General features: G+C 37.6%; 1 protein-coding gene across 7 annotated transcripts in view; it reads right to left on the bottom strand.

Moving 5' to 3' along the window:
- Positions 1 to 16371, bottom strand: part of LAMA2 (laminin subunit alpha 2) — a 374696-nt gene that overhangs the window by 113229 nt on the left and 245096 nt on the right. For all 7 annotated transcript variants that reach the window (XM_069787394.1, XM_069787391.1, XM_069787388.1 and 4 more), the window contains 7 exons: positions 15936 to 16116; positions 12383 to 12519; positions 10084 to 10320; positions 6528 to 6671; positions 3957 to 4136; positions 2977 to 3165; positions 2645 to 2883 (listed from right to left, as the gene is read on the bottom strand). In XM_069787394.1, the coding sequence (XP_069643495.1) occupies positions 2645 to 2883; positions 2977 to 3165; positions 3957 to 4136; positions 6528 to 6671; positions 10084 to 10320; positions 12383 to 12519; positions 15936 to 16116 (1307 nt within the window). The remainder of the gene's footprint in view (positions 1 to 2644; positions 2884 to 2976; positions 3166 to 3956; positions 4137 to 6527; positions 6672 to 10083; positions 10321 to 12382; positions 12520 to 15935; positions 16117 to 16371) is intronic.

Here is a 16371-nt window from a genome sequence, read left to right on the forward strand (position 1 = left end):
ATGTCTAATAGGCAGCAGTCCAACAACTGCTACCTGATCAGTGTCAGGGATATTGAAATAATTCACAGTCAAATTGAAAGTATACTTCCAATGCAAACTAATTTATTATCACAGCCTAGTTGCCTGAAAAGCAAAACAAAATCTAATAAAAGAAATGTTTCAATTTAGAGCAGTGAATGTGAAAATGAGGGCAACAAAATGAACAATATAGGAGAAAAATGTTTGGCTTTGGATTCTGAGCAGAAATCTCTAAATCACTAGTAATGCTGCAGCTTTGAAGCAGAAACAACATTAGCATCGCTGCTAAACTATATAGCTAATACAGCGCTAACGCTAGAACTAGGCTATTTTTATGTTTCCAACTGCTGCTGCTGCTTTGACTTTATTTTAATATGCTTTTCCTGTAGTTTATTACTTATCTGCAGCTTTAAACTCTGCAACTGAAATTAAAGCACTATTAAAAACCTTAAAAAAATTAAAAAGACTTAATATATAATATTTTCCTCCTTCCATCCACAATTTCTTTTGCTTTATACTTTTCTACTATGCACAGTCAGGTAGAAAGAGATGATTTACCAGTTTAGAACAGGGTCCTTATTTAGAAAGCACAACACACTCTATTTAAACAAATACTTTATTATAAGACACTTAATTCAAATGTATGTTTAAAGTTGAGCATGAATATTGTCCTTTAAAGGGTCTCAGCCTATTTTTAATAAAAGCCTTCAATTCTTACGCAGGCTAATATTTCACTAACCTTTAAAAACATTTTTGGGGATTTATTCTGTGATCTTAAGCAAAACTTCCTCTGAAATCATTCAAGGTGCTAACTTGAAAAAAATAATAACGTATTTCTGCTGTTTATTTTCTACTTAAAGTCTTAGATGCCATGTGATGAATGCTACCTATGCAACTAGACGGATCATAAAAAAATCTATTCTAACATAACCACCTCCAAAATCAAATACAGTATTATATGCAAGGTTATGACTTCAGAGGGAGAGTTACCAGAAAGACCAGATGAACTCTTTCCTAAGTCCTGCTGTCATATAAAATGTCACATTCTGAAATGTGATGCTGTAAAAATACATTTTGGTTCTGTACATGCCACCTTGCAAACCTGCCCTGAAACTGAAAAGTCCTCCTCTGTTCTGTTACATGCCTCATTACTAGGTAGCCTTGATAAAATGGTGGCGTATTACAATGCCGGTCTAGTTCAGTCACAATGGCCATATGCACCTCAGAACAAAATCATGAAAAAGGATGTTAGTTTTCATAACTTTGCTCATGATGCTTGTGCTGAGATAGTATTCAATTTTTGCTTCCACAGCTGAACTAGAATCTGTAGTGCATAAAGGGAAGGGAAGGGAGAAACAGACACAAAACATGGATATGCTGCTCAAACTTCCCATGTCACATTGGAGTTACTTTCATAACTCCTTCCATGGGAATTTTTTGTGCTTGTAATCCAATATCCTAAATGGGCTATGCAAAAAATAAATGAAACCAATGTAAAACATTTATGGCATCTGTTGTTAATATTTAGCACCTAGCCACTGCAAGCTAGATGAATATTTTTCTGTAGATGATATATTTTAAACAGAGACAGTAGCAGCAACAATGACTATGTTTTCTGTCACACAATGCTGCAAAGTTGCATGGTATCTGCCCCTACTATTCACCCTCAAACTCCAAAGGTCATGTTCTCATAGACCTATTTGTAACCTAGAAATCTAGAAATAATTTTAGCCTATCACTTTTATGATGACATTCACTGTTATCCTCTGAACACTTTAATAATTTTTTCTTGAACTCTAGTATCCAAAACTTGATGCTTAGGCTTTATTAGTGTTGGGTGGAAGTAAAAGATTAATTTTTTGCACTTTGCAGGCCGTATCTATTTATACTTGCAGCTAGAATATTAGCATTTCTCCACAAGAATATTATTACTGAATCATGGTCACCTGGTGATACATCGTAAACAACAGAACCCTATTTGAAGAATAGGTAACTCAGCATTGTTCGTTGTTTGTTCAATTGACTACTCCTTTCAAAGTGTAAAATCTTATAGTTGACCTTTAGATTCCAACAGATTTTTGTATTATTCCTTTCATCTTGCTGTCCGATGTCCACTTCAAATTTAGTAAGCATTACCTTAATTTCATCATCTAACTGATTAATGAATAAACTGAAGAGAAAATGTTGAATATATCTGCCCCTAATATATTGGATTAAGTAGCATTTCATTAAAGGAGTACTCTTTCATCTTTGACTTCTTACCCCCTTTCCCACTTGCAAGAGAAAATTCCTTCATAGGCTAACATTTATATTTCATTACAGCACCATGTTTTCATAAAGTAGATAATACTTTGGGTTTGTTTCAGGAAGCGTGTGCCTAGACGTGTTTTCTGTTCTAGGATCCTGAAAATAAAGATTTCATTTGCCTATTGTGATTTAAATTTTCTATTGGATAAAATTTCCCTCTCCTGCACCTTCTGCTATGCTGAATGCTAACTCCTTCTGTCTTCTCAGCAACTGCTTATAGCTTATGTTATGAATAAAAATTCTGCTGGGAATAGCTGGGAGCTCTGTCAGGTTATCTGTGACTACTGCACTATTTTAAACCACTGCATGAAACAGTTACCTGCTCTGCCTCATGATATTGCCATGAGTAGCCTTAATAAGAATGTAATGAACATCATACAACACATTCAGGAAGTCTTCCCGGGATACAGCTCTACTTGGTCTTGAGTCATCTCTGTAATGTTTCCAGGTGAAATCTGCCTGGGATACCGTCCTGTTGATACCTGGGTCATCATGGTAATATTCCCAAGGCACAGTGTTTCTGACTCTTTGGTCATCACCATAATATTCCCATTCATGCTGAAAGACAGTAATACAAAGCCAGATTATTAACAGTACTAAAAAGAACCAGGTGCTTAAGTTCTGGGGAAAAAAAGCAGATGGAAACGTTACCTCTGTCATCTCTATCTCATGCCTTGTCAGCTGCCCAATCAGAGGAGCAGCCATATGCCGGACAATAATTCTTGTATGAGTGGGAGGCCCACCTCTTATGATGACTTGCGGGTAGTAAGTAGTAAAACCCGTCTCTTCTCGTGCTTCAAAGTAGATTGCATATTTCAGCTTCCCTCCGTAAGTGGTCAGCTAACAAAGCAAAACACAAAGTACAAAAAGAAATCTCACTTTCAGTTAGACAAAAATAAATTCCTGGGCATATGTAGGAGCTAGATGCATTCTGCACCTGTGTGCTGTCTGATGAATGTGCATGTAGTAGAAAATAGCAATACATGCTTGTGGAACTATCTGGGGACAAGGGCTGTGTTCAAAAATACCCATCAGCAATTTGTTATTGTACTACACTAAAAACAAAATGTTATCTATTTCTTTATATGTGCCTTGGTGCTCCCCTAAGCTCATGTTTAGAGAAAGAAATATCTAAACTTTCCCAAGCCAATCGAAGAAATATCAAAAGTGCAAAACAAATTGTCCCAGAGGCGCGTAACAATATCCAAAAGGAGGGTTACTTCAATCATTTTCTCGTATGTAACTTATAAAGATCAGGCATTTTTTGTTTAAAATGGAGAGAAACAAAAAGTTACAAGAGAGTTATATTAAATTAATGAGGCTTAATTTTTCAAATAACACTTTCATGAGAGAATCTATCCTGTGGAAAAATATTACATGTTACTGTCTGTAAATATCTATTTTAAAATAGTTTTTATGGAAGAGACTTATGAATTTCCATGATAACAGAGCGAATAATTTTTAATAATGGAATGGCATTTATTTTCTTTTGAAGTACCTTCCACTGTGTGATGACATGCTTATTGGAAGGGAAAATAAACATTCCAAAATACAAATATAAGATTAAAAAAAAATTATATATATATATATATATAAATCTATGTCAGAATTCAGTGGAATTTTATGTTTACCTTTCGTCCCTCAAACTGTTCTGGAAGTCTCCAGTAAACAGGTTCTGACCGAAGATCCTGCATCACCTGTTCTATATTTGCTACTATTTCAGGAGGCTGGAATGCAATCCCTGAAAGTGTGCTGCGCTGAAGCTTTTCATCCACCAGTGGCAGAATCATTTGCTCTGGCTTCAAGGTCACCTATGCATATTCCAAAAAAAAAGTCGAGAAGAAAATCAAGTCTATTTTTCCCCCATGAAGTGTTAGGTCTTTAAATTCTAACTCTTTAAAAAAATTATTTCTAGGTAATTTCATTTCACATCATGAGCAATTTGTCACAAAACAGTCTTACTACTACTTTAGGTATAAACAGTGATAATAATGACTTCCCCCCCAAGCCTTTTGCACCTTGTCCTCATGTTAACAAAGAACGTACTAGCACTTGTTAAAATAGTTTCATCAGCAGGTGATCCCATTAATTTTATTGAAGCGATTTTCACAGTGCTATTTCAGTCTCGGGCCTCTTCTGTTCGGATTGTGAGACGTGTACCTTAAAAAGAAGCATACTTCTCACCAACACTTATTATGCATCACTGGGGCTGTGGAACACAATGCCTAATCTCCTGGTACTTTTATACAATATTCAAGCTAAGTGTTCTCCAGGTAATATGCAAAGAGTGAGGGCTCAGCGTTTCTGTAACTCTAAATTCAGATTTAATGAAAAATATAAGGATGCCACTTAGATACTTGTAATTTTCTTAGACTTGTTGAAAGAGTCTCAACAGCATTATATAGAAATCATTATTTTGATCAAAAACTGTAGTAAGAGTCTTAGTAATTCCATGAAGATGAAAGCATCACAGGAAGTGTGTGAACAAATGCAAAGGGCTGGTATCAAAATTGCCTTCTCCCAAAGAGTGACGAAAACAAAGAAAACAAAGAAAACAAATGCAGAGTCATACCATACAGCAACAGGCTGTTCACGAGATAGGGATCAGGTAATGAGGAATCAAACCAAGCCCTGTACTGTACTTTAAGCATCTTGGTATTTCCATTTACAGCAGCGTCTATGGACTGATCAGACATGGAAGCATTCCTAACATTGCCAGCCCTAAGTGAGATTTCCTGAGTTCTTATCATAATCATATTTTACTGTTTACTACTTTAGACATCAAGAAAGTGGTCAACGCATTTGAATTTCAGATCAGCCTTGCTTTATTGTCATATAAGACAGAATTTGCTTGCTTAAACATGTCTAATGCCATTTGCAGCACCTGAGAGTATCTGAAATAGCCACCAGCAGCTGGCAGAACCCAGTCTCACTCAGTTTACAACTCTGAATCAATTCTGAAGTAGATCAGAGTACCAAAAACTAGATGAGATGTGGACGTACACTTGTTTAGATATAAGCATAAATATGAAAGGAAATTAATTAAGAGACACAAAATAATCAGGAGTTTTAAACTACGTTTCTGCTTTGTGCTGCCACAAAGGTCAAAGCACAATTTTCCAGAATTGTTGCTGTCATGGAACTTGATTAAATTTTATAACTTGTTAGCCTTTTAGAGCCTTTCATCTCCAGCCTACCAGCATATGATGGGCAAAACTGAAATAATGACAAAAACTGGGTCACATCATGATAAATCACTTTATCCACTGGGAAGGGAAAGAGGTGCTATTGGACTGAACAATGAAGGAGAGATCGGGTGCTATTCGTATTATTTTAACTGAGAGGTATGAACTCTTTAGTAAGAGATCACACCTTGAAGTGATAAGCCTCAGGTATCCTTAACCAATTGATGCTTGTGCATGACAAGGCAGGGGCTTTGGATGATTTGCATTAGGCAGACGTTCCCTCTATGGTTGACATACTTTCTAGCAGAGATACGACTGACCATACACGGGCACTGAACTAGTCATTTTCCATTAGAAATAGCTCCTCCAGAATGTAACTGAGGAGCTGGCACAACAGCAATGGACAGCAGTGGTCTCAACGTGTGTTTTGCGCTCATTGTACAAATAAATGGAGACATCCAGTCTGCCTTATTTGTCAGTCCAGCATAGGTCTCAAGGCCCTCTTCCACAAAAAGGTGGAGAGCTCTTTATTTGCTCTGATGGATTATACCTTCCCATTCTTAGATTAAAATGGAGCTTCAACAAGCCCTTTTTAACCACCAATTAAAATAAACAGATTAATTGAACCATGGGAAATCTATGCTGGACAACAAGCATCTGTGACCCATGAATACACCTGGGTAAACTGTGTATTATATACCAGAGATTATATTACAATGTACTGAACTGTATAATTTCCCCACATGACTAGCTTGCCCTTTCCTGGGTTTTAATAGCTTTACTTTGGCTTGACATCAGCTATCCTATCACTGGTTTTCTTACCTGCTTATTTACTTTTAATGCCTTGACTCTGATTGTCTAATGGAACATACCGCTCTCTCCGCTTCTTGAAGTATAGAGAGGAAAATGATTGCTTAAATGTTTGGCCATTTTCTAGCTACCTCTCAGTACCTGACTAAAAGATGCCAGCAGGAAACAACATTATCGCATTACATGGCTCAGCAGTTTCCTACTTACCCACATGCGAATCAGCCCCCTTGCCTCACTGCACTGTGTAGTCAGGCCAAAGCAATAGCAACTGCTGCAGCCAAGTAGGTTTCTGGCAGAGAGACCAAATGTACCAGATTTGCACCTGTCACAGTGGACACCTTCCACATTAACCTGGAAGAGAGAGAACATTAAAAAAAAAAAAAAAAAGAAGTCAAGCTTTATTTTGAGGTAGTAATAAGAAAAGGAAAATCATACAGTAATTATAATAACAGGGTACAGAAAGAAATAATAATAAGTGTAAGGAAATATTCAAGGAACTTTCGAGCTTCTTATCACATATGTATGCAAACATATACAATTAGTGTAATGGAGGCATTTGCATTTGTATCCACTGAGTAGCTCTGAGCAATGGATGCTGGCTTCAGACTGACAGTTGTAAGCACAGAAAAATCAAACGGCACTTTGGGCATGACATGCTCAATAACTGATTGATAAGATAAGAAAAAATATGTCCTTCTGAAATTGCCAGGGTTAATCAAGCCTTTTGTTTAATAGGAATTAGCTTTGACAAGTTAGAATGTTTAAAGTACAGTACATGTTCTTGCTGAGAAACATATTTTAATGGAAATATTGTAGAGAAAAGCTTTCCCCTCTTTGTGATTGTTTTCCACATCATTGAACAGTATTAACAAAGCTGAAATGTTTCACTGTTGTAATGTCAATGCTTTTATTTTCATTTTTCAATTAGTCCAAATAAAAAGCTATACCAGATAGGGCCAGATACACAATAATTTATGCATAGCCTTTTAAAACCATTTTCATACTAAGACAAAGGTATTTTTAAAAAAAAAAACAACAATATGAAAGCACTGGTTGTCCCCCCTTTTTTTTTCCTCTTGAGAATAATGTGAAGAAGCCAATCTAAAAAACAAATTCAACTTTCCAAAGCTTACACAGGAAACCAACATTATCCCTGAGGATTTGCCATTTTTAACCCTCATTTCCACATGTAACTCTTACACTGTATTTAGCTTAGATTTTGCTGCTTTTTGTCAGGGCTGACAAAGGGGCTCCTGAGCCTTTGAAAGCTCATTTCTGCAGCTATACCAGCAGGTTTAAATGGGAACAATTACCTTTTTATAAAAATCTAGCTTCTTAAATATATAACTCTTTCAAAAAAGTTACACGAAAGGTTAACCAACCCTAGGTTTAAATTCAACCGTAGATTTAAATTCTGGAAAAAAAAAAAAAATCTGCTGACTTAATTCAGTAGTATTTGTTCATTTTCTGTCATAAATTGTGACTTTTACTTGCTTCGCATTTCGTTTCATGTCAGTTGCAGTTTCTTATCATTAATCATCAGCTAAATATATACTGTTAATTTGCACTCACAGAAACACAGAAGTAACTATATCAGCCTTAAAGAATCAACAAAGAAACATTTCTATTTAAAAACACCATAAACCCCCATTCTTTCTGCTTAGTGCTTACAAGAGCTACAAGAAAGACACTGACATACTGGACCTAATCCAGAAAAGGGGCACCAAGATGGTTACAGGGGTTTGAGCACATCATGTATCAGGAGAGGCTGAAAGAATTGAGATACTTCTATTTTTCCATTTCAGAGTATGACATAGGACAAATAATGCCGAGTTTTACTCAGATGGTCCATGCGATCAACTCGCTCCAGTTTTCTTACGGTCTCACCATCAAATGAATCAGTATTTGTGAAATAGAACATGATGTTTTCTGTTCAAATACACCAGAAAAATGGGAGCATGGTCAAGCAGTTTGCATAAAGAGGTTGTGAAATCCTTATCCTTGGAAGTACTGCCTCAGCAATGTCTTTCAAACAAGGCACTGGAGTAGATTGACCTCCATAGGTCCCTTCCAATCTAATTTGTTTTACAGTTCCTCCATTGAGTCTATTCTTTAAAGGCAGAATGAAATTACTGGTGCCCATTTATCAAAAGAATTATCTGGCAATTCAATCATTTAAATTCATCCTTTCATTTACTAGCTCTTTCTGTCAATACAGTCTCTAAAGAAGAAGAATGAATCAAAAATCACAGAAGGAATCTCTAGAGGTCACTTCTAAAAACCTCTTCCTTGAAGCACGACTATCACCAATACTAGATCAGGTTACCCAACGCCTCTTTCTAGCCAATTCTTGAAAACCTCCAAGAATAGGGATTTCACAACCTTTCTGGATAATCTGTTCCAGTGCTGCATAATCCTCCTAGTGTTTTATTTACCTAATGTCCAACCCCAAATTCCAAGCTGCCATTTACAGCTGTTGTCCTTTGTCACATCTTTTGCTACTATCAGAAAGGACTCGACTCCATCAACTACTCTTCGAAGTGGCTATAGGCTGCAACTGCATTTTCTCTTAGCCTCTGTTTTTTGCAGACTAGAAGAGTCCAACTCTCTCAGTATATCCTTACAGATCATCTGCTCTAAGTCTCTTTGTAGCCTTTCTCCGGATCTTCTCCAGTTTCTCAACAACACTCTTGAATCAGGTCCTAAAACTGGACACCACTTCCAAGTGCAGTCTTACCAGCACTGAGTAGAGGGGGATAAAGATTTTCCTCTGCTGGTCATGCTCTTCGTGATGTCCTACTTTGCAGCTACATTGGCCAGTACAATCAACACATCCAGCTCAGTAGGCAGTTTGACTTACTTACAATGAGAGTATGTGGTTGGCTTATATTCAGTTTGCCATTACCCAGAGCCCGTATGTGCTTTTCAGCAGGATTACCACTCAACCTTTTTCCTCCCAAACTGTGCTGATTTGTGAGGTTACTCCACTCCAGTTCATGACCTTTCTATTTTCCCAATCATCAAGTTTTTCAAGGATCCTCTAGACTGTAGTTCTACTGTTCAGCACGTCAACCTCTACCTCCTCCAAATCAGCAATATTCTCAAATCTGCTGATGGTGAATTCTGTCATCTGTGTCACTGATGAAGTATTGGCTCTGGGGTACTCTGCTTGCTAGCTACCAACTGCATGTCAAACCACCGATTTTCAAACCATGTAAGTGTGCTGTTCTTCCAAGAACAATTCCAAATAAGAATGCTGTGAGTGATGATGCCAAAAGCCTTTGCTTTAGTGATCCTGAATTGGATGCATTCTACTTAGAAGAACAGATACTACTGCAGTGAATTCTACTCATAAAGTAATCAGTATTGAATCCCTCTAAGTCAATGTATTATAAAGAACTAGCACTGTGGCATACTGTTATTACTGATGTGTTTGCTTTTAATTTGCCGAGTATCTGAACAAGAATTGTTTTGAATGGGGTTAAAATTTCAACAGCTGCGTAAAACCAGGAAGAAATACAAAGTGAGAAGAGAGCCTAAGAGGATGCTATCCTGGCAACTGTTAGTGTGTGAAAAAGCAACTGATAAACACTTAAGTCTTTCTTTATGTTAGGCTCCTCCCACAGCAGTTAGCAAGTGCACCATGAAAACCAACGAGATTTGTCTGCATGTATTGTTGGAACAGGCAAGTACAAATATCAATGAATTTTGGAATAAACTTCTCAGAAGCTATAAAATCAGCTTACAACCTTCACTGTCCTACCTTGCAGCTGCATTGGCCAGTATGATCAATGCATGAGCACTTCGCCAACTCTGTATCACAGCTCTGTGGATCAGTCCCTGCCAGGAAGCACTGACAAGCAACACACTGTGGATAATTCCAGTAACCCAACCTGCACTCGGCACATTTATCCCCAGAGAATTCAGGGCGGCAGAAGCAACAGCCTGTATTTAAGTCACACTGAGAACTTAGGGCTCCAACGAGGCTGCAGTCACAGGGCTAAAAAGGAGAGAAACAAGGAGAAAATTGCAATTGTGTTTCTGAAAAAAAACCCAAACCCAAAACAAACAAACTCCCAACAAAAAAGCAACACACCTCTTTCAAGTATCTATAAATAAAGTGCAGCAGTGAATTTCCAAGGTCTGAAGGTAAGATACCTGAATTATAAGGCTAGGCATTTATCTTTATTCAACAAGCATCAAGCAATTACACTAAATACATTTACAACAATGTTTTCTTTTTGAACAGATATTACTTATCACTGATAAGTTAGGCAGTGAAATCAAATAAATCTAAAAGGTCAAGGACACTGGGATACTTTGTGGACAAAATTAACTTGAAAACTCTAAGTGCCCTCTAAAAAGTACTTTCTGTGTAAATCCTCTGCAGGGCGTGTTCAGACCACTTTGCTAAAACTGGAATTGCTCAGGGGCAGTGGTCCCAGTGGAATCTAGTTCAATGTTTATTACTCATTCATCAGACAGGTAACTATCTTCTTTGTACAAACAGGACTCTTAGATGACAGTAATTTACATGGTAAGGGATAGAGATTTAGTCATGTGGTGTACTGGGAAGTAAACTTGCTCATAGAATGAGACTTGCACAGGCAGGTAAGGATAGAAATAGATGATTTGCCAGGGGGTCCAGATATTGAATACAGAAGTAAGTAGCAGGGAAAGCTGCAGGCTTCCAAAGAACAGAAGAATCGCTCAGTGCTATTACTGTGACTGTACTGCAAAAGTTAGCACAGGACATTTGCTGTGATCACTGGTGTGACCAGAATCTCATATGGAGAAGTTCAGCTTGCAGAAGCAAACTCGGTGCCAGTAGTTCAGGTTACCACAGTAACTGACATGGATAGACTTGCTAAAATTAAGGACACAAAGCTGAAAAAGGGAGGAGGAAAATGTGGATTCAGTTTCTAAGCAAAACTGTTGGTTACATCAATACTTACAGCACCTTTCTTCTGATCTGAAAAGACCATTTATATAGAAGGCGATTATATGCAGGAAACATTCAAATTCAGTCTTGACTGAATGCCAGAGAAACTATTTAACTACTGGTTAAACGTTAGACTGCTAGACTACTACCTAACCTAAGAAATAAAACCTTCTGACAGAAAGAACCTTATTCTACAAGATACATTTGAAATAAAGCTTAGAAAGCAAATTGTTCACCATACACAGAAATAGCTTGGACTGCAATATCAAAACCTAAATTACAATCAGATGTTATGTTTGTTTTGTGAGCAAGCAGTTTTATGCAATGCTCTCTATCCCCCTGAGTTACGACAGCCCTGAAAATCTACTACAAAGAGTGTGAGCCGGAGATTCACATCTCACTTTGCAGAAATTAGCTGCAACATACTGAAAGAGATGTGGGCTGATAGATCATTATTAATTTAGATGGAGCCATGGAACTGTCATACTAATGCATTCACATAAAAGACAATCAGAGAATATACTCCAGAGCTCAAACAGAGGTCTTCAACCTCATTAGGCTGGTTTCAGAAGCCAAGAGTCTATATCACAGCAGCACAGCAGAGGTTTCACAAGAGGAGTTTTCCATACATACAAAAAAGAAATCATTCTCGATAATTAGTTTGCAGCGTGAGCCACATGACAAACACCCTTTTAAGAAAGAGTATTAATGGTGTATGACCATGTTCAGTGGTATCACAATTAAGGCCAAAGTAAATTTGTTCTGCAAAGGCACTGTCAATTACCTGTAACTATACATCTATATAGATTGTACAATACTGTGGTAATCTCAATCATGTTAAACACAGCTATAATAAAAGAAACCAGGCTCAAGTGGGACACTGCCTCAGCATGACAGCCATATAAACAGGGTGTTTGGTGTTACAGGCTGCATACCTGAGACAGAGGGTCTGTAGTGCTCAGTAACAGATTGCCAACACTTAGACCACAGTGACACCAAAACTCACAATGCAGAGACAAACCATGATTTACAAACCTAAAATTGTGTTCCAGCTACAAATTCCTGTATTTACCCCATGGGAAAGAGGCAACACACAGAGAGAAAACAGAGATCCACTCACCTTGCAGCCACTGACAATGTCATGGCCCCAGTAGTTGGGTGCACATTTGTCACACATCTCTCCAACAGTATTGGGAGGGCAGATACAGTGGCCACTGATGGGATCGCAGTTATCACCAAAATGTGAACACTCACAGGCTTCATGGGAGACAGAAAAAAATAAAGCAGAGGAAAAGTTACCCCTATATGTGACACTTGGAGAGCAGACCCTAACAGGGTTTTAAGATCATTCCACCAAAACCTTTACCGCACAGTGAACTCTCAGTTATCTGCGGACACAGTAGAGCAGGAAAGGTAGGGTAAACACAGAGAAACCAAAGCGAATGCAACACAGGTTAACTGAGGTTGAAGTAACTGCAATGAGGACAGAATGGGAAAAATAAAGGCACCGACTGCAGAAGCGCAGAGATTTCTGAGATGGTGCACTCACGTGACATAGGTGTGGGAGTATCGCTGTACAATTTCTGGGCCCATGCTGTCTCCTGCAAGAAGCCACCTGACTGCCTCTGAGCCCTCTATGCAGGGAACCTGCAGTGCATTTAACCTCTTCTACCAATCTGAGCCAACATCCTTGAATTTCTGCTGCTGTAAACAGACTTTTCTTAAAGCACAAAAAAGGGTGTTTCAGTTTCTTTTTCCCATTCTACTCCTTTTTTTTTCCAGATTACGTGTATTCTGCCTTGGGAGGACATCAATAATGTGCCTCTTCACAGGAAACCGGGATTCTTTGCAGACTTTATTCAACTAAAAATACTTTGGTTTTGGAAGTGGTTCTAAAAGTGGTCTTTATCCTTAAAGAATTATTAAGTGAACAACTCATTGGTGGCAAATGCAGATTCAAGGTATGTAAGTGGTAAGTAGTTATGGGGCACAAGACACCTAATTGCTTGGAGAAGCAGAACTGGTGCATAGTTATTTTCATACCCACCGTCAACATCACCCCTGAGGTCAGAGCAAAAGCATCCTAAGCAAACTACGACCCTCTGAGTGATAATCTGTTCCTTGGAGTGTTTATAGGGCAGTGTAACATAATGTTCATTACCGAGGGCTGTATTTATGTTCATTACTGTAGGAAATACTTCAATGCAGAGTACAACTAGAAAATAAGAGATGTGAAAGGATAGAACTCATATATATATATATATATATATATATATATATATAGTTCAAATAAGAAGTGACCTTTATTTTTCCCTGTCAATGCTTTCAAAATAAGGTTACTGATGCAAAGAAGATAGTAAGTTTTGCCTCCACCATGCCAGGAACAAGACTTTTTGCATGTGACAAAATCTTTTGACACACTGTGGCTTGAAGATGTTTCAGAATACATCTCTCATTGGGAGACTGAGGCTTTCGGATGTGATGGCTCTTCTGTGGGCTTCCAGTTCTTACACAAAATTGGTTCAAAGGCATGGAAAGGAAGAAAGTGATACACCAATATTTTTTGCATTTTTACTTTTACCATCATAAAAAAGAATATCGAAAAAATATAACACATTTGTTGCAAGCAGTAGTGAAATAGAAATCTCTTTTCTATCTTTGCTGCTAGAATGTCAATGCTAACTGATAGTGCTTTAGGGCTTTTTTTTTTTAGGCTTTATGGTTTTTATTGCACAAGAAAAAAATATCAAATTATATTCCTTTTGGATAAATGCTAGATAAAAGAGATCCAATATTTTATTTGATACTTAACTGTCACTATGGAATTCATTTTTGTGCACTTTCTTCGTAGCACAATTTGATACACTTTTATTAAATTTCTGATTTTCTCTGTGATTCATAATTCAATTCCCCTTTTTTGTCATTTGAAGGAATACATGAAAAGCGTACTAAAAGTAAAGGGGGAAAACCCAGCATTTTGAAAACAGCATTCCTCGCCATCTGTTGTATTAACTTTGGAACTTCTAAAAATCTGAATTTTCTGAACATCTTTAGCTGTTGCAGTTATATAAAATATTTGATGACCACAGGCAGATGAATTTCTATTTAAAATATTGTTTAGATTTGCACTACTTTCCCATTTCAACACTGTTCCTTAAACTGTCATTTTGAGTTTGCCAAGACAGCAGTTAACCCTCTTATTTTCCTTCCCCAACTGTATGAAATTAACAACATTTTGTAGTATTTCACAATAATGATGTGCTTTTAAACTGTGAAATGTTAGAATAAGAGACTAATCATGAAGATAAACTACAGTGTTTTTTTCCCCTCCATATACGTGTTAAGGGCTTTAGGACTATGGTTTATTTCAAGCTCTCTCATCAGTGAGCCTGTGAACCAATCTTTCCCTTTTCCAAAGTACCAACGTGTTTGCACTTTTCAAGGCAGTAAACGTTTTCTGAGCCCTTCCTTCCCATGGGAGACAATAGCATAGAGTAATGTTTTCAAATATATCTATAATCCAGCTTGGCTCAAGGTTTATCAACACTACAGGTGAAATTGAATTTTGCTGCACAGATGTGGGTCTTGAGGCCTTGATGCTCCTTCCATTAAAAAAGGGAGCAAAAAAAGGCAGAGAGCTAGGTTTGCTGATTCTGCTGCCATTCCGGATGAAAAGGAGGAAGTATAGGATACTGGGCATGGTGATTTCTGCTTCTGGAAAGAATACAGTTTATGCCTGAAGAATAATAGCAGCAATACCCTTGGCTTTATAGCACTCTGCCATCAGTAAAGAATGCTGCAGAGCCATTGCCGTTCTGGTGTCCCAGCAGCCAGCCACACTAGACAACTATGTCTCGTGTGATCACATCTAAATGAGTCTATGAGACTTTAAAAATACAGTTCTATTAGCAAAGATGGATATTTCCTTGTGAAGAGACCTATCGGTTAGTTTCTCTTCCATGTAGCAGTCTGTACTGCTTTAAAGACAGGAAACATTCATTTCAGTGTCTGACCTAATGTCCAAAAGGACAAATATAAATGTAAAGAAGTGGCTGGATATATTTATGTCTGATGCTAGAGTTTCAGCATCTGGAAAAGCATACTCTTCATGTGTTTACACAAGGGACATAGTCGAGAATTTTATCTGAAGACCTTGTTGTACACAAAAAGTATACAAGCAAGACCCTAAAAATTACTGTATAGAAATTTAATAAAAAAGGACCAACCATGTAAGGACAGTGAAAAGGTTTGGGATAAAACTAGAAGCAAATGGATTTTTTTTTTTTTTTTTCCATTCACATCCCTTCAAGCTGATGTGCTTTGGCAAGGACCTTAATCAGCCTTCTATGATACTCTTACCATAACCAAATTATAGGAACTTCATAGAAACTTTTTTGGCAGAAAGTACTTGGAGAAAAGGACATTCCCATTCCTTCTAAACTTGGGAGATTAGCCATAAACTGACCTTAAAATAGCAGGAATTGCTTGGGTCTTTTGTTCTTGCCAATCACCAGCCTTGCCAATTGACTGATTTACAGGGCTGTCTATGAAAACAGCTACCTGTCAGGAAAATTTGTTAGGCAATCCAAAACCAGCCAAACTAGAATCTTAGTAATAAATAAATAAACAAACAAATAAATAAATCTGCAATTGGCTGCTAAGAATTCACATACGTGTACAGCCTCCTTCTTCAAAGTTGTAAAATCCATGAGCACAGCGGTCACACTTCTTTCCTGTCACTCCAGGCTGGCAATAACACTGTCCATCTCCATTGCAGTCGAAGGACTTGGAACCAAAAGAGTTGCAGTTGCAGGGAACACACCCTCTTGAAGACTGTAAGCCAAATGTTTCAGGCTGCCACAGAGAGAGGAAGAGCAGTTAGTACATGGAATGATTACCAGGAGAAAAGAGGAAAAGCTGAAAGTGTAGGGAGATCAGGGTGGTTCTTAACTCTTCATCACTGAAATACTACTCTTAACACTTTGAACTGTAGTGGTAAAACACTGGGGCAAGGGCAAGAATTACCCTACACAGCCGAAAAGGAGTAAAGATTTCAGAATGTTACCTGATGTTATAATTAATGTTCTCCAATGTAACACATTTCCTATG

The sequence above is a fragment of the Haliaeetus albicilla genome, chromosome 7 (assembly GCF_947461875.1).
Source record: "Haliaeetus albicilla chromosome 7, bHalAlb1.1, whole genome shotgun sequence".
NCBI classification, from domain to species: Eukaryota; Metazoa; Chordata; class Aves; order Accipitriformes; family Accipitridae; genus Haliaeetus; species Haliaeetus albicilla.